The sequence below is a fragment of the Ovis canadensis genome, chromosome 13, assembly GCF_042477335.2.
Source record: "Ovis canadensis isolate MfBH-ARS-UI-01 breed Bighorn chromosome 13, ARS-UI_OviCan_v2, whole genome shotgun sequence".
NCBI classification, from domain to species: domain Eukaryota; kingdom Metazoa; phylum Chordata; class Mammalia; order Artiodactyla; family Bovidae; genus Ovis; species Ovis canadensis.
In genome coordinates, this window is record NC_091257.1 from 70,260,356 (window position 1) to 70,286,492 (window position 26,137).

General features: G+C 53.8%; 1 protein-coding gene across 1 annotated transcript in view; it reads right to left on the minus strand.

Annotated features, from left to right (window-relative positions):
* CDH4 (cadherin 4) overlaps window positions 1-26,137 on the minus strand; it is a 478,160-nt gene that overhangs the window by 30,221 nt on the left and 421,802 nt on the right. Inside the window, exons 6-7 of the mRNA XM_069546793.1 lie at window positions 22,451-22,595; window positions 6,100-6,272 (exon numbers count right to left, since the gene is read on the minus strand). Coding sequence (XP_069402894.1) covers window positions 6,100-6,272; window positions 22,451-22,595 — 318 coding nt within the window. The remainder of the gene's footprint in view (window positions 1-6,099; window positions 6,273-22,450; window positions 22,596-26,137) is intronic.

Sequence of the window (26,137 nt, forward strand, 5' to 3'; positions counted from 1 at the left end):
GAGTTGGACATGACTGAAGTGACTTAGCAGCATAGTCAACAAAAGAGTCCAAAATGCGGTATTTGGGTGCAGTCTCAAAAATGAGAGAATGATCTCTGTTCACTTCTAAGGCAAACCATTCATCATCACAGTAATCCAAGTCTATGCCCCAACCACTAATGCCAAAGAGGCTGAAGTTGACCAGTTCTGTGAAGACCTACAAGACCTTCTAGAACTAACACCAAAAAAGATATCTTTTCATCACAGGGGACTGGAATGCAAAAGTAGGAAGTCAAGAGATACCTGGAGTAACAGGCAAGTTTGGCCTCGGAGTAAAAAATGAAGCAGGGCAAAGGTTAACAGAGTTTTGCCAAGAGAACACACTGGTCATAGCAAATACCCTTTTCCAACAAAAGAGGTGACTCTACACATGGACATCACCAAATGGTCAATACTGAAATCAGATTGATTATATTCTTTGCAGGTGAAGATGGAGAACTTCTATATAGTCAGCAAAAACAAGACCTGGAGTTGACTGTGGCTCAGGAGCCTGGTGGGCCACAGTCCACGGGGTCACAGAGTTGGACATGACTGTGTGACTAACACACACAGGGAAAACCACTAGGCCATTCAGATGTGACCTAAATCAAATCCCTTATGATTATACAGTGGAGGTGATAAATAGATTCAAGGGATTAGATCTAAGATCATGGCATCCAGTTCCATCACTTCATGGCAAATAGAAGGGGAAAAAGTAGAAGCAGTGACAGATTTATTTTCTTGGGCTCCAAAGTCACTGCAGATGGTGACTGCAGCCATGAAATTAAAAAACGTTTGCTCCTTGGAAGGAAAGCTATGACCAACCTAGACAGCATATTAAAAAGCAGAGACACTCCTTTGCCGACAAAGGTCTGTATGGTCAAAGCTATGGATTTTTCAGTAGTTATGTATAGATGTGAGCTGAACCATAAAGGAGGCTGAACACCAAAGAACTGATGCTTCGAACTGTGGTGCTGGAGAAGACTCTTGTGAGTCCCTCGGACAGCAAGGAGATCCAAGCAGTCAGTCCTAAAGGAAATCAACCCTGAATATTCATTGGAAGGACTGATGCTGAAGCTCCAATACTTTGGTCACCTGATGTGAAGAGCTGACTCATTGGAAAAGACCTTGATGCTGGGAAAGATTGAGGGCAGGAGGAGAAGAGGGCAACAGAGGATGAGATGGTTGGATGGCGTCACTGACTTAATGAACATGAGCTTGAGCAAACTTTGGGATTAGTGGACAGGGAAGCCTGGCACGCTACAGTCCATGGGGTCACAAAGAGTCAGACACAACTTAGTGACTAAATGACACACACCAAACTCTGCCTGGTCCAAGACCACCGCTGACCCCACTCCCCTTGATGCCTGCTATAGTCTTACAGGGAGCTCATTTTCCAGGAAAACAGATTTTTGGAATTTCCCATGTGGCCTGTCATGATGCTTCTTGTGAGTAAGGCGGGGATGCTGGTCTTGTCACTAAGAATGTTTTCCACCTGAGCTGAGTCTCATGAGTGAATTCGTAAAGTTAGTGGAGGTCACTATCATCATTGGCCCGGGGATAAGCCATCTTTATCACTCTGTGAAATCTCATCTGATGGCCACATAGGGTGGAGACGCTTGAAAAATATATGAACCATAATATGGTGAATTTGGCCCACCTTTGGGAGAAAGAAGTTTCAAGATGGTGAGCCACCCATGGTCAGCAGTTCAAGGATGGAGCTGGATGGGCAGATCACATAGCCCAGTGACTACCCTCCCTCCAGAGCACCACCTGCCTGGCTTATCAGGCCATAAATATTCTAATTAGGAGGGAGGCAGATGAGCAGGATTAGCAAGAGGGGCCCCTCCGATGATGGGGCTGCGAGAGACACTCAGCCGCTCCTGTGTCACCCCAGCTCTCCTGACATTTTAATCATGTAGAAATGCTCGATTTACATAGCTCTGCCTAATTAGACACAGTGGCAATTACGTTTGTGGATTTTCCTCCTTTCTAAAGACGGCTTACTCTGCAAACAGGAAGCCAGTTCTGAAAGAAGTATCTGCAGTGTTTCCCCACCAAGGGGAAACCTCTGTCCACAGGAGTGGGGTTGGGGATGGTCAGCATCCTTCAAAGAGAGCAGAAAGGCCCTGCCTGTGGTCCTTTGTACGTTTAAGCCACAGGTCGTGTTGGGAAACCACATGGGCAGGGCGTGGCAGGCTGAGTTCCCACCCAGCGTGGGTGCGCCCTCCACACACGTGCAGCCAAGGCCCTGCAAGGTCTGTTTCTAAGTGGAGACACACCGGCCACTGCCAGCCAGAGCATCCCACCCACAGCAGGCAAAGCGGACAGTGTAGTGGATGGTGCCCCCGGCAACCAGGCACTGGCTGCCCCAGGGGCTTGTCTTAGTGCAGTTGTATCGGGAGTGCATGGTACACAGGAGGTGCCCGGTGAACACCACCTTGCTCCCTCCCTCTCCCCACCGCCCACGTGAATGACCGTCTCTTTGGGGGAGGCTCAGAGCAAGCCCCCCAACCCTGTGTGCATTCTCTGACCCACTCCCTGTGTGGCTCCAAGCCCCAGGCCACCATCCTCGTTCCCCCAGCTCCCACTGGTCCCAGGTGCCTGTGTGGCCCCAGACAGGCTGGCTGTGGGCCCTCCCTCTGGGCCACCAAGCCTCCAGCTCACCCGTCCAGCCACACTGTGTCCTTATCCTGGCCTCACATGACCTGGGCCCTGGGGATGGAGCCTTCTTTTGGCCCCTCACCAAGTCTCTCCCTGTCCCTCCCTCACTGGAGCTGGGGACACTGGCCACCCCCTTGGGTCATGTCTTCTTGTGGGGACACTGCCCTGATGGTGGGGTACAGGGGTGCTGGGAGAGAGGCGCATGCATATGACATGGGTCATGCAGGCCCACAGGAGGGGACCCCCAGCAAAGAAGAAAAGTCCACAGAGTATCTGCCCCACACGGCTCTGTAGGAACTGCAGGTTCAGTGAGAGAAGAGGAGTCTGGGGAGCTTCCCTGAGGAGGTGACATCTGGTGAGAACATGGGAAGAACCAGATGGAAGAGGCCAGCGAGCCCGGTGGCAGGAGAGGGGAGGGGTGGAGACAGAGCCTGCGTGGTGGTGGTGGGGCCAGGCCGTGGGATACCAGGGCCGAGGAGCTCAGGGGCGGCGGGCCTCGGGTGCTGTCCTTCTGCCCTTATCCGGGTCCACCCTCCCCCTCCCTCTGTCTGCGGGGCTGCCCTTTCCTGGGCTGGGCCCTCCCAGGCTGCCCCCGCACACCTGAGGGCTCGCCCCGCAGTGGGGAAAGCGGCGGGAGGAGTGGCCAGCAGCTGTCTCAGGATAATCGCAGTGCTGGTCCGTGGATGCACTAATTAGTGCAGACAGCTTGTGCTTAATTATTTCACTTGACCCGCTTAAGATTCAGCAACTACCTGTTCTGGGGGGAGCTAGGGGGAGGAGATTTGGGTGGGGGGCAGCCAGTGAGGTGCCTATGACTGACCCAGGAGCGGCCCCAAAGGAGAGGCCGGCCTCAGGGGTGGGACTGAGCTGATCAGAGGCCAGAGGACATGAGGCCGGGCACCGCCCAGGCTGTTTCTTCCCATGTGGTTGGGTCTCTGAGAACTCGAAGCCAGGCTGGTCCCAGAACACCAGCTGGTCCATCACGTGCCGGGCAGCCAGCCGGGTGCTGCGGATCCCAAGGAGGGGGTATGCAGGAGGAGGTATGCACGCTGAACTCTCCAAGAGGTACTCCTGCCCCCACCTGGGCCCAGAGTGGGCAGCTGCTTCAGGGTCGGTTGCCAGAGCAAACAAAAACAGAGCCTGCTCAGTTAAAAGTGAACTTCAGACAACAATGGACAGTTTGTGGTATGGGGGCTGAGCTCTGAAACCCCATGGCCCTGGGCAGCTAAGAGCCCTGCAGCCTCGCCTTTCTCATCTGGAAAGAAACGCTGCTCCAGGAGTCCCCTCAGGGCAGTTTCAAGGACTAAGATGTGACGATGCGCGTAGTGCTTGGTCCGTGCTGAGGCCCCCGGGGCGCCCCACTGTCTGGAACAGGCCCTGCCACACATGAGCTCAGCACGCGCTTGCATGAGTAGCAGGCATGCCCACACCTCCTCCAGCTTCTGGCTGACCACCCGTCCTCCGTCTGTCCCATTCCACACCTGCCCGGTTATTCGTAGGTAAAGGCAAACCAGGGACAGCCCGCAGACCGCTCGCAGGGGAAAGCAGGGGCATGGTGTTCAGAGCTGCTCCGTGCCTTTGGAACCAGCAGCTTCCCCGAGCTTTCCCAGCTGGGGTCTCCCTGCTCTGCAGAAGGTCCCCTGGGTGCTGCCCTCTCTCCTTGGGACAGAGGCCCCAGAAACACCTCTTCTCTCCTCCAAGCCTGAAACTGCAGCCAGGCTCCCAGCAGGACTGCAGCAGGCTGCTCATTATCTCAAACAGGGCAGGTGATGGCTCAGCAGGCTGGGCGATTGGGGCCAAGGGCTGGTATCACCTGCTCTCGCCTCTCTGCTTCCTTCATCTGAAGTCCAGGCTCATCTAGCAATGAGCAGGGGCTCTTTAGAGGTGGTGGAGGCCCGCGAGGCTGTGCTGGGCGGGGGAGTGGATCTGCGCCCTGGGGGAGGTGGGTGGGACTCTCTGCTCTGCCAGGCTGGAGCCCAAAGTTGCCAGCATCTTGGACTCATGGTCTCCAGCACTGTGAGAGGACACACTTCCTTTGTCAGGACAGCCCTGGGACACTCATACGCACCCTTCCCGAGACCAGGACGGGGCCTCCGTGGACACCCCCGCCCCAGTCCTTTGTGGACGGCACATGATGCCATTCCCTTATAAGCCACGCCACTACCTGGACTCATTTATCTGGTGGGGATTGTCCCCCCTCACCCGCTCCTCCCTCCTGCGAAGTCAGCCCCACACAAGCAGTCACTGCCCACTACTCTCTGGCACCCTCGGTGGTTTCCAGCACAAAGTTGGTGCTCAGTGAAAATTTTTGGTTGCTCAGAACCAGTTAAACAGCTGGTGTGCAGTGTTCAGAAAAAGTGGGTCTTTAGTCCCAAAGGGGAGGAAATATAACTGATTATATGAACCTCCAAGGCTCAGAGCAAGGCCATCTCTTCTGGGAAGCCTCTGACTTCTTCATAGTCAGCTCTACCTCATCCATTCACAACAGCTTGTGGACACAGTCCACTGCCCATACGTGCAGCCCACTGCATATACACAGGGTCTACTCTATATGCATGTGCGATCCACCCCCACACGTGATCTGCTGCATATAAACACACGATCCACTGTACATAACGTGATCTTCTCCATATTCACATGCAATCCACTATATATATATGCGAAACCGACTACTTATACGTGTGATCCACTGAATATACACACAGTCCACTGTATATACACACAATCCACTTCATATCAATGTGATCCACCTCATATCAACACATGATCTACTTCATATAAACACACGATCCACATAATATACACACGTTGGAGAAGACTCTTGAGAGTCCCTTGGACTGCAAGGAGATCCACCAGTCCATTCTAAAGGAGATCAACCCTGGGTGTTCTTTGGAAGGAATGATGCTAAAGCTGAAACTCCAGTACTTTGGCCACCTCATGCAAAGAGGTGACTCATTTGAAAAGACTCTGAAGCTGGGAGGGATTGGGGGCAGGAGGAGAAGGGGATGACAGAAGATGAGATGGCTGGATGGCATCACTGACTCGATGGACGCAAGTCTGAGTGAACTCCGGGAGTTGGTGATGGACAGGGAGGCCTGGCGTGCTGCGATTCATGGGGTTGCAGAGTCGGACATGACTGAGTGACTGAACTGAACTTCATATAAGCATGTGATCCAATCATATAAACATGATCCACTTTACATAAATGTGACCCACATCATATAAACACACGATCCACACCATAAACATGTCATCCACTGCATGAACACATGACCCCCCCCTCCTCCATTCCTCTCGTGGCAGCAGCAGCGAACATCACCATTCCACGCAGGCCCGCAGTGAGCTCCCTCTGGGTCATCCTCTCCCACACAGACTGCAGGGGGAGGTCATGCCCCAGCCCCACGGCTCCCACCTCACCTCTCGGTCCAGGCCAGCAGCCACTGTCACGATGTCGCCGGTCTCACTGTTGATGGTGAACATGTTCTGGGAGGGGCTCTGCGGGGTCTGGGTCACGATCCGGTAGCGCACCATCCCGTTGGCTGTGGTGGCATCATCCGCGTCGTTGGCTGTGACTGTCATCACATAGGTGCCTGCAACAGAGATGGCAGCTCGTGTGGGACTCGCCTGCCACGCCCGCCGCTGCCCCTCGCACGCACCCCAGCAGATGTCTCCCGCAGTCATATCTTCCTGGAGGCTGGATGTGGTGCGTCTCATTCTTCACCTGTGGGCTGGACTGCTGCCAGGTCCTGGGGAATGTGTCTGTCCCTCCCCCCACCCCCATAACCCCCTGCAGAACCATGGGGGTGGGGCCTTCTTCCCAGGCTCAAGTCTGCTCTGAGGTCTCTGCTCTCTCTGACTTCATCAGGAGAGGGAGCCACCCAGGGTCAGCGCAGCCCACAATTCTGGCTCAAAACCCAGCACATTCCCTCCTGAGCCACACAGCCCAAGGCCCCAGCTGGCATGGAGGGGCTCAGCACATAGTAAGGAAACAGGGCTGTGTCCTGAAGGTGCCTAATAGGCACTGGAGGATGCTAAGTGAGAAGAGACCCTGCAGAGGGGATGCTCTGCACACGGATGCAGAGGCAGGTGGAGTAAATTCGGGGTGTGCAAGCCCAGAGGTGGTGAGTACCTACAGCCTCCCCCAGCTCAGTGCCCGTTCCCCACCAGGCGCCAGGGTCGAGGTCTGCAGAGGACACCCCGGGAGAGTTCCCTGCCTCCTGAGAGCAGGTGTGGCGTTCCTGTTGGTGTCTACCCTTCCCCACTGGGAGGCCCTGGCTAGATCAGCATACCCTCCACCCCTGGCCACAGTGATCAGGTCAGCAGTGGGCTGACCAGTCAGAGCTTGGGAGCAAGGGCATATGCTTTTTGGGGTTTCTAGGAATTCAGTGTTCCATCCCTGCCCCTGGACTTGGCTGGGCCAGCGTGTGAGGTTGGAGGCTGTCATTACTTTTTGGCAACAGAGATAGAAACTGAAGGACAGGGCCATCTCAGAGGAAACAAAGCCACGGCAGGCTCAAGTGACCACCTCTCACTGGGCAGCCCCTGGGTCAAGCTGCACCTGAAGCTCTTATCTGTATACAGAAAAAAATGAAGACTTTTCTTTATTAAGCAGTTTTAGGTTCACAGCAAGATTGAGGGGGAGGTCCCTTACGGATGCTTTGTACACCTGAACCAATATTAGAACATATTCCCCTCCTTGTCTTATGCTGTTTTAGGCTTCCCTGGGGGCTCAGATGGTAAAGAATCTGCCTGCAATGCAGGAGACCCAGGTTTGATCCCCAGGTCAGGAAAAAGGGAAGGGAAGGGAGAGGTCAGGAGAAGGGCATGGCAGCCCACTCCAGTATTCCTGCCTGGAGAATCCCATGGACAGAGGAGTCTGGCGGGCTACAGTCCACGGGGCCACAAACAGTCAGACACGACTGAACTAACACTATACTAACTTTGTTGCTTGCAACCTGGAGTTCTGACTGGCATGGGCTCCAGCCCTGCACCTGCCCCTGGGGCCTGGGGTACGCTGCCTTTGTCCTCATCTGCATGTTCTTGGTTCAGCTCCTTGTTCCCAGGTTGGAACAGTGTGCTGTCGAGGGCCCACAGGGGTGAGGGAGTGTGGACACCATCCTCCGCTGGGTCCTTCTTGAAGGTGCTGGCTTATGCTGAGGCTGAACTTGGCTTGGGGCTGGGGGCCTCCAGGCCTGTTGGGATCCAGGGTGGTAATGGGCAGGGGGCTTTATTCATCAGACACATGCTAGGCATTTGCTCTGGGCTATTGCTGCACGAGGAGCTGGGTGGACAGTGGTGTAGACACTTCCATGGTCGAGGCAGGGGTCTCTCCTGGATGCTCCTGGAGTCTCTCACTGCACAAGGTGTGTGCCCGGCAGGTCTTCTTGTGTGCCTGGCAGGTCTTCTTGCGTGCCTGTCCAGCCTCTCCTACCCCCCGTGCAGGGAGGGCCTGACACAGAGTCAGCTTTGCTGTCGACTTTAACTGAATAAAAGTTTCTCAAGGCAGATGCGTTTTATGGAAACAGAAAAGAAGGCAAACAGCAAGAGGAAGGCGGAAATCTGTTTTACAGGGCTCAGGTTTTTCTATCCTCATCCTCCAACCAGAGACTAATGGGCTCAGGACCTGCCTTTTCATGACTGAAAGACAGGACATCCTCGCTGGGTGGGGCTCGACGCTGTGGGAGGAAAGGCGCTCTAGGCCTGCAGCCCCTGCTGCCCACTCATAGAATCCTCAGATTTATAGTTTTTTTTAATCAACATGTAATCCACGCATCATAAAATTCACCCTTTTAAAGTGCACAAGTCCGTGTATTCTGGCATCTTCAGTTGTTAGGCCATTGTCAGCAGACAGTATATAGTTCCAGAGCATTCCGTCATCCCCCCAAAGAAATCTGTGCCCACTAAGAGTTTCCCCACATCCTCCTTCCCAGCCCCCGGAAACACGCGTCCACTTTCTGTTTCTATGGATTGGCCTCTTCTGAGCATGGCTTATCAATGAAATCATATACCATGTGGCCTTTGCATCTGGTGTCTTTCTCTGAGGCTAATGATTTCAGGGTTCATTCCTCTTTATGGCTGAATAATATTCCAGTGTATGGGGATGCTTAGCCCTCAATTTCCTGGTGGCTCAGCTCATAAAGAATCTGTCTGCAGGGCAGGAGACCCTGGTTCATTTCCTGGGTCGGGAAGATCCCTTGGAGAAGAAAACAGCTACCCAACTCCAGTACTCTTGCCTGGAGAATTCCATGGACAGAGAGCCTGGCAGGTTATAGCCCATGGGGTCACAAAGGGTTGGACATGACTGAGTGACTTTCACTTCACTTGCCCCTCAGTTACTGAGTTGAGCACTTGCTGTGTGCAGACTCTGGGCTCTGTGCTCAGTGTGTAGGGAAAAACCATATGGCTGTGGTCCCACCCCTAACAGGCCAGTGAAGATGGGCAGAACGCACAGGAGACAGATCCTTGGAGCTGGGGTGAGGGCTTTGGAGGGGGTAAGAATGCTTGTGTGAACGTGTAGAGTAACTAGGTGGGAGGAGACTACAGAGGAAGCAGGGCAGGCCTGAGAGATGAGGGCAGTGGGGTGGAGAAGCGGGGGCAGGACTCTAGGCAGGGGAGACAAAGGCCCTGGGGCAGAGAAGAGCTCTGGATGTTTGAGGAAAAGAGAGGTGGGGGCATGTGATGGGGCTGGAGGTAGGCTGGGCTCAAGGCAAGGATTTTGGACTTTCTTCTAAGATCACAGGGAGATGTTTTCATCAGGAGAGTGGGTCGAATGTATGTCTTAAAGACACACAGAGGGCTTCCCTAGTGGTCCAGTGGCTAGGAATCCACCTTGCAATGCAGGGCTGGGGACATCGGTTCAATCCCTGGTCCAGGAAGATCCCACGTGACGGAGGGCAACTAAGCCTGAGAGCCACAACTACTGAGCCCACACATTCCAACTGCTGAAGCCTGTGTGCCTAGAGCCTGTGCTTGGCAACAAGAAAAGCCACCGCCTTAGAAGCCTGGGCACCACAATGAGGAGTAGCTCCCGCTTGCCACAACCAGAGAAAGCTGACATGCAGCTCTGAAGACCCACCACGGTCAAAAAATTAAAAAAGTAAATAGATCAATCTTAAAAAAATATATCATTAAACAAAACAAAAGACATGCAGAGAACAGGCTGCAGGCAGCCGGAAGTGTGTGTAGGGGGGTGGCGAGGGTGGCAGGGACGACATGAACTCATTCGCTGGATTTCAGAGGGAATTGGCTGCAGTCAGACCAAGATGTTGCACACCCACTAGGATGTTTATTCCTTCATTCCACACATCTTTATCGAGTGTCTTCTAGGGGAAACATACAGAACTTCTGTGTTTTGAAAGCCATAGGAAGAAAGTCCATCGAACGCACCCACCTAGCTTCATGCAATGGCTTTTCTCAAAGAATTGTGTGTAAACCCAGTTTTAATGAATTTAATTATTAGTAGAATTTCCCCAGAGGCATTCAGTATTTAAAATAAATCCAGGAAGTCCTGTTTTTAGCAAACGGTGGACAATGTTTATTTTAAACCAGTCTTCCGAGGAAAATGAGAGAAGCTGGACCTCACATGCAATAAGAGCATCTCACTCAGGGCAGAGAGACACCAGAGGCACAGACTTGGAGGGGGCTGGCTGGAAAGGGGAGCCCAGGCCTGGGGCCGTCTTTCCCTTCGAGATGTTTGCTGATTCCAAATCTGACAGCCGAAGAGCTATATGGATCTTTCAACAGAGTAATGGGAATGGGGTGAAAATACTGAGCTTAGGGCTTGCCGTGGGTGTGTGGGGGTGAACACCTGGAAAATGCTTGAGTCTTTGGGCTAATCTGGAAGGGCAGTGCACTTCCAGGAGTGAGGGTGAATGGGAAAGAGATGGCCTCGCAGGAGCATGGCTCTAGTTAAGGTGACTTCGGTTACCAGCGTCCCAGGCAGGAGCAAAAGCACATCCTCCACAGAGACAGGTACCGTCTCACACAGCCTCAAGTCACTACGGCAACTGTTCACACGCAGGGCTCTGCCCATGATGAATGAGGCACACAGGAAGACAAAACCTGTCTGAAAACAGCAAAAGAACTGACCAGGACCAGACCAGGGGAGACTCTGATAACTGAGTCATCAGAGGCAGATTAAAAACAAATCAGCCAGGAACTTCGCTGGTGGTCCAGTGGTTGAGAATCTGCCTTGGAATGCAGGGAACACAGGAGCCAAGATCCCACATGCTGCAGGGCAACTAAGCTCGTGTGCTGCAAGTTCTGAGCCTGTGCTCTAAAGCCTGTGTGCCTCAATTAAGGTCCCATGCAGCCAAATAAAAACAAAACCCAAATCTGCTAGAAAAGATAGGATGCCCCACACTAGGCCCCTACTGCCAGTCCCCCAGCCCCCACTGGGGCATGCCCAAGGCCCTCTCCACGCCTTCTAGTCTGCCTGTGATGGTGGCTGGGACGCCCCACCCCCCCACCTCCCCGCCCCCTACCCTGCCCCACCACCCGGTGCTCTGAACACACAGCCTCTGCTGGTTCCCATCGGCCAGTCTTTATTTCCACATTACTGTCAGGGAAGGTGGATGTGGGCTCTGTGTGTGTTCTGTTGCACAAGTGCGTGTGCATCAACAATAGTCTCAAATAAAAGGAGAAAAATGTCCCTGACCTGTGAAGCTCACACCTAACAGTGCAAACAAGGAGCACAATTAATAAGTAATTGCGAACTTCCCTGGTGGCTCAATGGTAAAGAGTCTGCCTGCCAATGCAGGGGACAAGGATTCTATCCCTGGCTGGGAAGATTCCACATGCTGCCAAGCAACTAAGCCCGTTGCTGAAGGCTGCTGTTCTAGAGCCCACCAGCTGCAACTACTGAGCCCGCATGCCCTAGAGCCCGTGCTCTGCAACAAGAGAATCCACCGCAATGAGAAACCCGCACACCACGACGGTGAGTAGCCCCTGCTTGCTGCAACTAGAGAAAGCCCATGCAAAGTGGTGAAGACCCAGCAGAGCCAAAAATAAATAAATTAAAAAAAAATAATTGATGCTGAAAGTCTGACAACTGGCTGAATAAACTGGTACATTCCCACAATGGAAATCATTTAAAGCCAGAATATTTCGACACTTGAAGTGTTCATGATATACAGCAAAATTGAGAACAATCTAGTTTCTAAACTGTGTTCTTTAATATAACAATGTGTTCATGCAGAGAGGAGACCAGAGGGATCTTTGACAGACATGCTCACGGCAATCTGCATGGCAGGCAAGATGGGAGAAGGCGTTTTTTTCTTTGTGATTTTCTCTATATCTCCCAAGTTTCCTCCAAAGATTATTACTTGATGATCAGAAGGTAAAATGTTATTTTTGAAAAGGAAAACTGATGGGACTTTTTTCCAGCCTTAATCACAATTTGGTTTCCTTCAAAACAGATTCTGAAAACCTGGCAGATCCACGGCCACTGCTCTGTGGTCAGGTGACCCAGGCGTGCCCAAGTGCTCTGAGCCCAAAGGCCAAGGGCAGGGTTGCCATGGCAACAAACCCAGATGAAATATAAGTGTTTGGGGCCCTGGAACTGATCTAGGGCTCAGGGTTATTTTCGCTTCCTTCCTAGAAGAAGGGAGGGTCAGAGGTGGAAGGAGCTCCTTTCTGAAACCTGGAGAGCTGCCTGGGGGAGACAGCCTCTGCTTGTGGTCTGGGCACTCGTCCTAGCCCCCAGCGCCACCCCCAGTGGGCACTCAGAGATGGTTCCTGACTTGGGGGCCAGGCCTTGACCTGGGCAGCACCCTACCTCTGCCCCTGGCCCGTGTCCCGTGACTCACTCTCCTTACACTCGAGGGCGCCCCTTCCTAAACCCTCCAGCAAGTGTTCAGTGGCTACATCGCACCTTGGGTTGTGAGCAGGGCTGGCCCCCAGTGTCTGGGAAGGCGTGACCTGGCCATCAAGTCCCCGGCTAAGCCTGACCCTTCTCCAGTGGGGCAGGTCTGGTCCATGGGCAGCCATAAGCACCCAATAGCCCCAACGTCATGGTACACCTGCTGAGGCAGCCTGGGCCACCCATGGGAGGGAGCGGTTTGACCGTGGTACACAGCTGTGCGCTCTGCTGGGCCTGCTCACTGCAGCAGCCTCTGTTGTAACCTGGGAGTTAAGCCTCTCCCCACCAGCTGGGCTGTGAGATCCAGGAGGGAATCACCTTCTGTGGCTTTCTCCTTGGGTCTCCCTGCCTCCCAAGCAGAAAGGCCTGACTTCATCTTAACAAATGAAACTGAACATCGCTCTGCATTTTCATCTAAGAGGGCATGCCGTCTGCTGCCTGAGATGCTGGACATCTCTTTATTAATCAGGCCAACAGGAAAAGGGGGAGAAGACAGAGGTTGGGCTCTAGTGAGGAGTTCATGTACAAACGCTGCCATGCGCCTTAAAGGATTAATTTCACAAGCCTTAAATCGCAGTTTAATTTGAAAACTAATTCAGCCCCATAATTGGCTTTCTGCTCAAATCACTGAGGCTAAAGATTTAAATTCTTAATATTCGGATGACTTTCAAGTATCCGGTGCCATCTGTGCAATAGTCCGTGGCATTAGTCTCAGGGGGACCTCCACCGGCACAGAAATAAAATAAATAAATAAACAGGGCCAACTAATAGAATAATCTATTTAAGCAAAAACTCTGCGTTATATAGATGAAGGTTTCTTTGACTTCATTTGCGGCATGTAGATTTCTCTGCTATTTAATATTTTAAAGTGACATTAATTTCAAAATTTATAATATAGGTCCTCATCCAGTTACAAGGGGTTAGGAAAAGCAGAGATTCCAACTAGAGCTTTTTTTTTTTAGTAAAAATAATTGATAAGGAGGCATCTTTTCTTGGGAGGCTCGAGAGACGCCATGAGACCCGTCTGGCTGCCTCCAGGCAGGAGAGCACATGGCGACTCTGATTTCCACAGGGAAATGCTATTGTAAGGACATGGACCCCCAGCTGGCGCAGAGGGGAGAGGGGGGTCCAGGCTATGAGGATGGAGCTGTGAGGTCTGTCCTGAGCCCTGTGAGCTTATTTCCTGAAAAGTGGGGGCTGGGCAGGGTGGCAGGAAGTGTGAGACTGGAGGGTCAGCAGGATAAACCTGACCAGGGGTTGAGCCACATAGCATCAGACACCGCTGGCCGCTGGGGTACACCGCAGGCCTGGCCGCCTCCCTCTGCACAGGTGTGGACCCTCCAGGAGGCCTTCACAGAACTGATGTGCACCCTCCAGGGAGGGTGGGGGCCTGGGCACGGAGGTGCGGTCCCCACCCCCGAGCTGGCCGGTGAATCAGGATGAGCTGTCACTGAATCCCACCCTTGCTCAGGCACATGGTGGTGGAGGAGGTGATGGAACAGACAGGGTCTCTGCCCCGCAAAGGGGAAAAGCAGTGATGACAACAAACTAAGAAAATGCAGTAGTGATAGGACCAGAGTGTGCAGGGAGGGTCTCCTGGTGAGAGCAGTGGGGAAGACAGCTCTGGAGAAGCGAGGAGGAGCCAGTGTGTCAGCGGTCAGGGGGAGAATGGCCAGGCTGCGCGCGCAGCCCAGGCAGAGGCCCTGGGGCAGGAAAGACTCCTCCCATCCTAATGGCCTTTGCCCACGCATGCATCAGATACCCTCTGTAGGCCCCTACCTAGCACACCTGTCTTTTGGTTCCTCAACTGGACAATGGGCTTCCTGTAGGTGGCGCTCACGCTTTCCCACCCTGGAGAAGGGGCACCTCACACACAGCTTTTGTGTGTGCTTTTCCAGAGGGATGGTTCCCACGCTACATACTGCCCTTCTCTCCTGATAGTCGGTGTGACGCTTGGAGGTACAGCAGCCATATTGTGACATCGTAGTGAGAAATCAGAGGGAGGCAAAGGGCACAGAGATGGGGAGCCTGCCGGCTTCATGCACTCATCTAAAACGCCTCTAGTTTTAGCTGGGTTTTCTGAGACTTGCGTCCACAGTTATTCCTGACCCAGGCTGGGGAGGGGAGGCAGTTTAGCTCCATGATTAGAACTGCAGCTCACGAGCCAGATCACCTGGTTTAACTCTTGTCCCCACCTGAACCGTAGCAGGACACTCCGGGACCTCTGCCCCTACTTCCCCGCGCTGGCCCCGCCACCGCACTAGCCCCGCCCCTCACTAGCCCCGCCCTGCACAAGCTCCACTCTGAAATACCCTGATAACAGCATCTGATGCTAGTCTCTTGGGTGGTTTAACAAAGGCTGAGACCACCACCCCGTGGAGTACATTAACTACTTGATGACCATGAGTTCTGAGCACGTGTGGCCTGACCTACAGGCGCCTGAGAGTTGCGACCCCGCCCCACCCCGTGACCCCGCCAAGCAGAGATTTGTGCAGGAGCTAATCATCGCTCCCCCGCTCGCCCCCTACACCCTCACCCCCACCCCCGCAAGAAGGGTTTGGATCTCTTGAGCACGAACCGCCTGTCCTGGTTTGGAGCCGTTTCAGTGCCTGTCACGGGGCTGTACACGGTTCAGCAGGTTTCCTGTCTGGAGGCCCTAACATGGTGCCCAGCCCCCAGCGGCCCAGGCAGTGCTCTTTCCATGGTGGCCGCTAGTCAGAGCATCAGTGGCAAATGCGCCCACTGCAGGGGAGCCCGAGGCCTCCAGCAGAGACGGGGCCTCCCCGGCCAGGTTCGGGAGCCTGGGAAGTGGTTGGGCTCAGAAGCTGCAGGTCATGGGGCCCAGAGTTTTTTTATCTGTGCTTCTTAAAGAGGCCAAGTTCCAAGGAGCCGAACTTGACCTTTTAAAGTTGCGCCTGAACCCGGGAGGGGCACCCGGAGGTGCAGGAGAGCGCTTGCTTCCGGTGAAGAAAACAGTTGGCCTGGCCGAGGGCCTCCTAGGGTCTCAGCCTCTGCTCTGCAGTGCCACCCCCCCAACCAACCCCATGCAACTCTGGGAACAGGACTGGGGTCGGAGGGGTGAGTAGGGGGCCCGATGGGGAAGCCTGCTCGGCTGGAAGCCGGCGCTTACAGGGGTTCCTCCAGCTTCTTCTCCTGAACGCCCTCTGCTGCTGCCCACTGGCCAAGGCCCAGCTGTGGCCTCACCAAGGAGGGCGCCTTCCCGTCCCTCTCCTGCACATCCTCCTGAAGGGGCAGGGCCTGGAGGAGCACCTGGGCCCAATCCTCCCATCAGCTCTGGGACCAGGCCTCAGCTTGGCTCCGGCTGGCCCAGCCCAGGCTGCAAAACGGCCATCGTTCAGCCGTGGCCAATGGGGAGTCTGTGATAATTCAGAACGTCTGAGGTCTAGCTCGGCCATCAGGTGACCTGAGGGATGCAGGAACGTAATGTAGAAGACAGCTGGTTTTAAGCGAGTTTTATGGTTCAATCTGAGATTCCATCTGACAATGTAACTTGCTACCAGGGTTGTGAAAATGAACTGATATTTTGAGTAAGAACATTTAACAATAGTAATAAGTTAATACCCATTAATAGTAATCACACCATTAACAATAGCACAGGTGTCAGCTGCCTCAGGTGGACACCTTCAGCTGATTCCCCAAGGTCGGTGGTACTATCACCCCCATTCAACGATGAGACGGAGTGAGTGGCCGGCCGAGGCCTCGCCATGCCGCATGCTGGCCACAGCGGGCCACCGGGAGTCTAAGATGAGCGGCTGAGTGCCACGCGATGGCAGCTGCCAAGTGCACTGTCCCGCCCCGCGAGGATAAGGGTAGCTGGAGCCCGAAACAGCCTTTACCTCCGCTCCACTCAAGGTTTCCTGTGGAGCTCCCGGCATCCAGGGAGCAAGGGGCTGGCAGATCAGCGGATGGGAGCGGAAAACACAGAGCAAACCCGTAAACAAGCCACCTGACTTTTGAGAAAGGTACGCAAGCAGCTCAGTGAAATAGAGAAGCCTTTCCAACAGACAGCACAGGAACATCTGGGCATCCGTAAGCAAAAAATGAACCAGACTAAGTCTCACGCCTTCTATAAAAATCACACAGAAATTAACTCAGATAGAAAAGTCAATGTCCAAAAGTGAATTTCAACAGTCTATAGCATCCCTGAAATGTGAATATAATGGAGGGGGTGGGGAAAGCGCCTTTCTTGGTTAATAGATGAACAAATTTAAACATTAAGAAAAAAGAAATTAACTTGGAATGGACCAAGGACAAAAAACAAAATGTGAAACTTAAAACCTTTAGAATGCAGCCTAGAACATATTCAGGACCCAGGGTTTGGGAAGAGTTCTCAATATCCAACTCCAGTCCATCAGAGGAGAGTGAAAAATTGAACTTCATCAAAATGAAAAACTCTTGCTCCCAAAAGACCCCCTGAAGAGCATGAAAAGCATGAGTCCCAAAGTAGGAGGAATTATCTGCAGACCACACATCTGGCAAAGGGCTTGCATCTCAAATAAAGAATCCTCAAAACTCAGTGATTAAAAACGCAACCAATTAGAAGATGGACACAAGACATGAAGAGATGTCTCAGCAAGGAGAAGATGCAGATGGCAAGCACAGGAAGGGATCTCCACCATAGTTAGCATCAGGGAAAGAGAAATAAAAACCACAGTGAGGTACCACTGCACACCTATCAGAACAGCTAACACGACATGATGACACCACCAAATGCTGGTGAGGACACGGAGAGGCTGGACCACTCAGATGGTGGGACAGGAGATCGTATGGTCACCCCAGAAAAGTGTGTGGCACTTCCTGGCAGAGCTAAACACCTGGTGCCCGAACCACCCAGTGATTGAGTCCTCACGCATTTGTCCCAGAGAAATGACAATTCACATGGAAGTCCACATGTGAGTGAAAGCTCTTGGCAGCTTCATTACTGCCCCAAACTGGGACAACAAGAATGCCCTTCAAAGGGTGAATGAGGGCAGGGCATACACCCTGTGGACTTCTCAGCAATGAAAAGAAATGAGCTCAGGACACACAATTTGCCAGAGAATTATACTGAGTGGAAAAACCCAGCCCCCAAAGGTAACATGGGCTTCCCAGGTGGTGCTCAGTTTAGTTCAGTCACTCAGTCGTGTCTGACTCTTTGCGACCCCATGAACCACAGCACGCCAGGCCTCCCTGTCCATCACCAACTCCCAGAGTTCACCCAAACCCATGTACACTGAGTTGGTGATGCCATCCAACCATCTCATCCTCTGTTGTCCCCTTCTCCTCCTGCCCTCAATCTTTCCCAGCATCAGGGTCTTTTCAAATGAGTCAGCTCTTCACATCAGGTGGCCAAAGTATTGGAGTTTCAGCTTCAGCATCAGTCCTTCCAATGAATATTCAGGAATGATTTCCTTTAGGATGGACTGGTTGTGCTAGTGGGAAAGAATCCGCCTGCCAATGCAGGAGATGCAAGAGACATGAGTTTGATCCCCAGGGCAGGAAGATCCCTTGGAGGAGGGTATGGCAACCCACTCCAGTATTCTTGCCTGGAGAATCCCTCGGACAGAGGGGCCTGGCAGTCTACAGTCCATGGGGTCACAAAAGTCGGACACAACTGAGTAACTGAGAGCACACTCAAAGGTAACATACTGCTTTGGTCACAATTATATGAAAGTCTTAAAATGACAAAATCACAGATATGGAGAGCAGGTCAATGGTTGCAAGGGTAGGGATGGTGGGCAGATGGATTGGTGAGCGGGGAGCTGGGTGTTAGCCTTCTTAAATGTTGCTGTCTTGACCATGGGGGTCATGCGAATCTGCACGTGTGATAAACTGCGTGGACACACACACACTCACATACACACGCGTGCTGAAGTCTGAGTGAGGGCCAGGGCTTGCACCAATGTTACACCCTGGTGTGACCCTGCATCTTTGAGATGTTACCACCAGGGGAAGTCAGGGGAAGGGTCTGTGGGATGCCTGTATTACTTCTTACAACTGCATGTGCGTCTACAATCATGTCAAAGTGAAAAGATATCTTAAAAAGACATTTCTTCCAATGAGACCCTATCAGGAAGCACATTGAAGAACTGCCTGGAGCGGTGCTTGCCTAGGAGGTTCAAGGTTACCCAAAGCCTGGCCTTCCTGCTTCCTGCCCACCCAGGGCCAGAGATGCCTCTGTTACCCCAGGCCTCAGTAAGCACCAGGTCACAATCCTCTTGGGTTTCTTCTCGTCACATCTCAGTTGAACCTTTTTTCTGGGAAACTCTAATTTTGGTTCCACTTTCTGGTGCACTTGAAATAAATGAAACTCCATTTCTTTATGGAAAACATCTATATTACAGACATAATTTTTTATAATTATTATTAATCTGAACTCACAAGCACGGGGTCAATTTCAAAGCTAGGGAAAGAGGATTTGATGGAAAAGACTGCTTTCCTTAAGACCGGTTTTGCTGGACAGGGATGCACTCCCAGCGCCCACCTGTCCTGACTGACAGTGGGAGTGCAGAGCTGGTGAGCCTGCCCGCCTGCGTGCGCTATGCAGCCCCTCCTGCAGGTGCAGCTTCTGCCAAGAGGAATGAGGTGGTCCCCTCCAGGGGTGGGCCCAGCAGATTTGGGGGACACAGAACAGGGGGGCATCAAGGCGGGCTCTGCAGAAAGGGCAGAGTTTGGAAAGGCAGAGGTTGGATGTGTGCCTGGAAGTGGCGGGGCGCCCACCCAAGCAAAGCTCCGGTGGCGGGACATTCAGAGGGCGGCCAGCGGACGTGCCTCCCCTTCTCATCTGCAGTCTCGCATGCAGTCTCCCAGGTCTTGGTGGCCCCTGGCTAGTTCCCTCCAGGATTTGGGACCATGATCAGGAGGGGCCCGAAGGTCCCAGGCATGGGGAGGGACTGCTGCTGTGGCCCCATCTGGGTGGGGACTCAACACAGCAACCACTGCCCCCACGTGGCCATTTATATGGAATTACAATGAGAACTTCAGCTGCTCAGCTGGCTGTGAGAGTTGGACTGTGAAGAAAACTGAGCACCGAAGAATTGATGCTTTTGAACTGTGGTGTTGGAGAAGACCCTTGAGAGTCCCTTGGACTGTAAGGAGATCGAATCAGTCCACCCTAAAGGAAAGCAGTCCTGAATATTCATTGGAAGGACTGATGCTGAAGCTGAAACTCCAATACTTTGGCCACCTGATGCGAAGAACTGACTCATTGGAAAAGACCCTGATGCTGGGAAAGATTGAAGGCGGGAGGAAAAGGGGACAACAGAGGGTAAGATGGTTGGATGGCATCACTGACTCTATGGACACGAGTTTGAGTAAGCTCCGGGAGTTGGTGATGGATAGGGAAGCCCGGCGTGCTGCAGTCCATGGGGTTGCAAAGAGTCGGACATGACTGAGTGACTGAACTGAACTGAACAGCCATATGAACCAGAATTGTGTGTGAGGCCCCTGCGACTCAGCAAAGCCAGAGAGGGCTTCATGACATGGAGGGGCCTGGGGGTCAGGGAGGATGTGGGGTGACCTGGGATCTGGCCCCCAGCAGCTGGCTGACGTCCCTGCCGCAACTTCCCAGACCTTAGCTGACTCCTACCCGACTGAATCAATACTGAATATATCTTTTCACTTGTTTTCCATTAGAACATGCGTCTGAAACCCTTCATTAGCCTATCATTCTAGAGAATAATGACTAATTTCTGGCGGTAGTTTTTCCTTATCCCACAAAGGCACTGTGTAAAACCTTCTATTATTGTAATTTACTGGGGTGAGAAAAGGACTTATAGAGACTGTTTCCATATCCCGAGGAGCCTCTTGCGTCGAGGAGGTGGGCCCTGCTCTGTCTGGACATGGCCTCCTCGTCCTGGACCAGGGCGTCAAGCCAGGCCCAACGAGGTGCCGTGCAGCTCCATCCTGGCTTTGCACAAAGGGGTTGCATCTCTGGTCCCCTCTGACGGTTTTCCGGGACCAGAAATGGATCTGGGGGCACCCAGGGGCTCCGAAAGTCACCCAACATTTAGTGCAAACACTCTTGGAAAGGTGTTGAGTGCCCAGGGAATAAAGGGCCAGCCTTCAGCCCACCCAGGCCACGTCCAACGATCTGAGGATGCTCCAATGTCCTGGCTTAAAGGTTTATCAGGATTTTAGGGGAAGATAAAGCAGTTTGTTGTTTTTGTTATCCTAATGGGTAAAGGCAGTCATGCGTTTGGGAAAACTGTCTCATTGATTTGTTCGAAAATAAGATGTGGGAGGCTTGATTTTAGGCACCTTCACAGAGGGTCCTGGGTCTTGGGGAGAGAGGACCTGCCGCTTCTGTTAACAAGAAAGTCCCCCCGCCCCAACCCACCAAGCCCGACAGCCACTCTCCACCCTGCTCCTTAAAGAGCTGGCTGTCAGCAGTCCTTATTTGCTTTCTTTGGTTGTTTGTAGCTAATCTGGCCACCCACCTGCCCCTCGGGGGCCTGCAGGGGCCTGAAGAGCCCAGCCGCGGAGGTTTCTGCAGAAACAATGTCACATTGCTTTCCCTTTGCTGACACTGGGCTGGCCCGAGCCTTCTGATTCTGAGGACAATCAGTTGTAAATGCATTTCACCTTGTGGAAGCAGCAACCCCTGGAGACGGAGCTGTGACAGTTGCCTCCAGGGAGAAGAGATGACAAATGCTTGCTTTCCTGCCCCTCCGCCTGCTGACCCCTCCTCAGAGGCCCGGGAAGTCTTCCCAGGATGGGCACCCACCAGGGATGGGGAGGGCCAGCCTCTGTGATGTTCAGATGACAGGCCACACCTTTACTGTGCGTATGTTCCCAGTATTGCACAGGGCATCACTCATGAATCAAAATGGCCCTTAGTTTCTCTCAATTTCAAATGTTACCACAGTCTGAATTTTAGTGGCAGCTTCCAGCAGTCCTTAGTAGGGGCTTCAGCAGTGGTGCTTGGCTCAGCTCCACCCTGCCCCCTGCCCCTGCCTGCCCCAAACTGAGTAGTTGTCCTGAGGACAACTGCCCCCCACCCTCCCCCAAATCAGGAGACAGTGTGGGGCTGGGTTTCTCAAACCTTAGCAAGTGCAGAGTTACTTGGAGCTTGGCTGCCTCCTCGGGGCCCCACCTACAGAGTGAATCAGCGGGCGGCCACCAGCTATGCATTTATAACACATTCCCAGGTGATGCTGGGGGATCTCTGAGCTGTCGTGCCAGCATCTGCTGGGGATTAGTGCCCATGTCCACACTGAGGGGTTGGGACTGCTTGCTCCACCTCCTCAGGCCTTGAGTCCTGTCTGAGCTGAAGGGGGAGGGAGACGCCCACTTCTTGGTCTTCATGGGATCCAGAGACCAGACATTGTAAAGTGGTTGTTATCATTTATGCTGGACAGGAGTCCTTGGGAAGACGGGTCAGCTCTTGGGTCAGCTGTGAGGGGGACCAAGGGCTTCAGCCACACAGCTCACTTCTTCAGGCTGAGGGAGTCAGCCCTCTCAGGTGCTTCCCGCTATGCCCAAATGTACCCAGGAGGCCTCAGATGGCCAGCCTCCTCCCTGACCGGCCCCAGGACCTTTGCACATGCTCTCCCTGCCACCCAGACTCCTTCCCTGCCCTTCTGAGTGCTGCTTCTGATCACAAGTCAGCTCCTGGTCCACAGGTCACCTCTGCAGAGGAGCCTTCCCTAATCTACAGCCATTCCCATGACTTAGCGCCCAGAGGGCTCCTGAGCCAAATCGTTACCGCAGGGGCTCTGCTCCCTTGTTTTGGCTCCTCTGTCTGTGCCTGGCCTGGATTGTGAGGTATGTGGGGCAGGGATGCCCCTCCCTAGGGCATGCAGTGGGTGCTAAAATAAACCATAGGTGATGAGTCCCAGGTGTCATCATGGCGGCGGGGGCTGCGTGTCCCTCCTCGGGAATGTCCCTCCCTTGGGGCTCAGGGCTCACCTGGCTTGGAGCCTTCGTCCACGGACCCGTTGTACACCTGGTTGAGGAACTCGGGGCGGTTGTCGTTCATGTCAATGACGTAGATGTACAGGTCGATGGGGTTCTCCACCTTGTTGCCGTTCATGTCCACGGCATGTGCTCGGAGCTAGAAAGAGAGCAACACATGCTCTCAGGGCCAGCAGCTGCCCCCAGCGGGGATGCGCCTGACCCGAAGCCTTGTGGACCACCAAGAGCAGATCTCCCGCGACCTACAGCCCTGGGGTGGGGCGACAGAGCAGTTCAGGGACCCCTCAAGGAGCAGCCTGGGGAGTGTGGGGTGGGCTTGGGACATGTCACGAGTCTGGGTCCTCTCATCTGTGGAAATGGGAGGTGTCCTGGGAGGGTGAAACAGGGCGATGGGAGCTGGAGGCTGACCTGAGGGTCCACGCTGATGTCCATCCCTGCACCACTGATGCTGAGGACTCATGTCTACCTAGAGCAGCTGCAGAAAGGCCATGTGTGCTAACGGGGTGGGGGCTTAGGCCCCTTGCTGCCCGGAGGCCAGGCCTGGGGGAGACCCAGAGAGGAGACACAGCAGGTCCTTGAACTGGGGCATCCACTTCGAGTCTACCCTGTTGGCCATTTACACCCTGGCTTATCTTTCCTGGGGCAGCAGAGAGGAAATGGGTCCAGGGACCCTGGGGTGGAAGGCCCCACTCTGATGGGGAAGGGGCTCCAGGGAGCTCCATCTGGGAACAACTCAAGGTACAAAGGGTAGGTACCCCAACTGGGGCTGAAGGGCCCACAGGGGCTGCTCAGACTCCCCTCTTCGATTTTGGATTTTTATCTTTTATTCATTCATTCACTCATTAATTCATTCGCTCAATCAATATCTATTGAGGGCCCACCTGTGGCAGGCACTGGCTGTGCCCTAGTCCATGGCTCCATGAGATCCGGGGCTGCCCTGGGGCTTCTCACGCAGGAGATGGCCCCTGAGAAGGCACGTGACTGCAGTGACCCATGGGGTGGGGAGGAGGCCAGGCAGGCCTCTCCGAGGAGGTGATGCTGGAGCTGAGCCCTGGACGAGGGGCCCAGAGGACAGCAAGCATGGGGGATGCAGAGTGACTGAGCCACAGGCAGCAGAGAGGGCTGGAGTGGGGCCCTGGGCGCCCTGAGACTAGACGGGAGAACCACACTTGGAGGTGGAAGGGGCTGACCTGTTTCTCCAGACCAACACTGTGACTGTCACACAGCCGTGCCTTCACCTCTCTGTGGAAACCATGTCACCCTTGAAACCAAACACACTGGACTACAGGATCCTTATGCCAAGACAGTGCCAAGTCAAGGCTGCCCAGAGGAGCCTCCAGCAGGAGAGGTCTCTGAGCTGGGGGCCCCGCCCAGTTATCAGGCAATCCCCTTGGTGCCCTGTGCCCCCAGCCGCTCTGCCAGCCTTGGGGGAGGGGAGGGTGCCATCCATGACTGCAGGAGGGGCCTTGACCTATCTGCAGCCTCGGCAGACAGCCCTGTGTAGAATTTTCCCCTTGAAACCATGTGTTTGGGGGGAGCTCAAGGCGGGCTTCATGGAGGAGACGATCCGTGTCATCACAAGGAGACAAGTGAGCTCAGGTTCCTGGGACCTGCAGCCTGCAGAGCCATGCAGCTGCCCCTTCAAGACAGATCAGTTTGAAACATCACGTTTAAACATCTCAGGATGGGGTGCTGTGCGGTTGCTTCTCCTAGCCCACCGCTCCCCCAACCACCCCCGCCATCGGGCCCCTGCTCCTTGAGCCCAGTTTGCACCTCCCTGCTGTGGAAGTCCTCCTGTGGGCGGCCAGTATGTGCTTGCTAAGTCACTTCAGTCGTGTCTGACTCTCTGTGACCCCATCGACTGTAGCCCACCAGGCTCCTTTGTTCATGGGGATTCTCCAAGCAAGAATACTGGAGTGGGTTGCCATGCCCTCCTCCAGGGGATCTTCCCAACCCAGGGATTGAACCCAGGTCTCCCATGTTGCAGGCAGATTCTTTACTGTCTGAGCCACCAGGGAAGCCCAAGAATACTGGAGTGGGTTGCTGTGCCCTCCTCCAGGGGATCCTCCCACGGGCAGCTGGGCCATCCTTCATCTTGTCAGATGCGACCAGGCAATAAGGAGCCGAGCCAAAGGTTGAGGAGGCTTTGAAAAAAGTAATTCTGAGCTAAAATTAAAGTTATTATCTTCTAACTAAAGTGACACCCCGATTGGGCCGCTATCTTTAGCAGCAGGAGCAGGCCGAGTGGAGCTCTCGATGGAAAGTGGTTGGCAGGGTCTCCTCATCTCCCTCCAAAAGCTTAAAACATTTGATAGATTCTGTTGGAAATCTCTAAGAGCCCACCCACCCCTCCCTTCCATCTCTCAGGCTGGACACAGCTGCAGGCTTGGGGATGGGGGTCTGTCTTGGCGTTGGAGACAAGAAATGCTTTGTGACTTGGAGATAAGGAATGTCCTGAGACTTGCAAATCTGGGTGTCTTGTGCAGAGTAAATTTCCTGCGATGCGCTGTGCATGCCTGCTGTGTGCAGGGTCCTGTTGTCTTCCATCAGCCCTGCACTGGCTCTGGCTGGGAGTGCCCCGAGACCTCCACAGGCACTGCCTCACCTCATTGTTCACAAGAACCATGAGACGGGTCTGTTGGATCTCTGTTCACAGGCAGGGAAATGGAGGCTCAGGAAGATCCTGCCCAAGTTGATCACTCGTGGCCCCAACAGCAAGGCTTCCTAAGGAAGCCATGAAGGCGCCCTCTGGGGAATCGCCTTGCAGAGCAGACAGTGATGCTCGTCTGTCTCGTGATCACAGGCTTCACACAGTCACCTCCAGTGACCCGTGTCCACGGTCTGTCAACTCCCTCTCAGGTGGGAGATGCTGCCCTACCCCCTCAACAGCCATGATGACGGTGGGACTCAGGACAGGATTAAACAGCACCCATTGGGGGAGCACGGAGGACTCTGGGATGTAAGGCACAGGTTCCAGGTGGGAAGGTTACAGGGGTCACATCATGTGGGGGGTTGACTTTAGTGGCAAGGAGACAGTCTGGGTGGACAGAGGTAACTAAAATCAGAGCCCCACTAAAATCATGGACTTTAAACTCAAAGCGATTCCCTGGCCCACGGCAGGTGAGGAATTGGGGAGCTATCTCTCAGTCCACAGCCAAGTGGGTCTCCTTTTCCCAAATGTGTCTCCTGCCTTCCCAGGCTCTGGTTTGGGGGTGCAGGGAGAGGGGGTGTGGTGCTCTTGGGATCGAGCTGCTCTTGGGGTGCCCAGGGCTGGGGGGTCTTCAGAGTGGACAGTGACACCTGGGTGTGGCTCTGAGCCGTTTGCACCGAGGTGCAGAAGGGGCTGAGGAGGCCCAGACGGCCAGGGGATGAGGCTCACAAGTCCTCCAGCTTCAGCCTCCTGTCTGTTCCACTTCACAGGAGGCGAGTGTGTGACCCTCATAGTCATTCGGGCCTTGTACTCAGAAGGGTCTGTGTGTGGTTTAACGCTTAGCTGTCATCATCTTAAAACACGTAGTAAGCTCAGAGGGGCCCCCATTTCATCTTGTGCTGGACTCAGAAATTCTGCAGCCATCCTGAGTAGTTGAGAGAGGAAAGCCTGTGACTCAGAGAGGCCTGCCCACCCCCCAGTGGTGGGTTCTGTTCTCCGCCAGGGGATGTGGTATGGACAAGCCTGCCCGT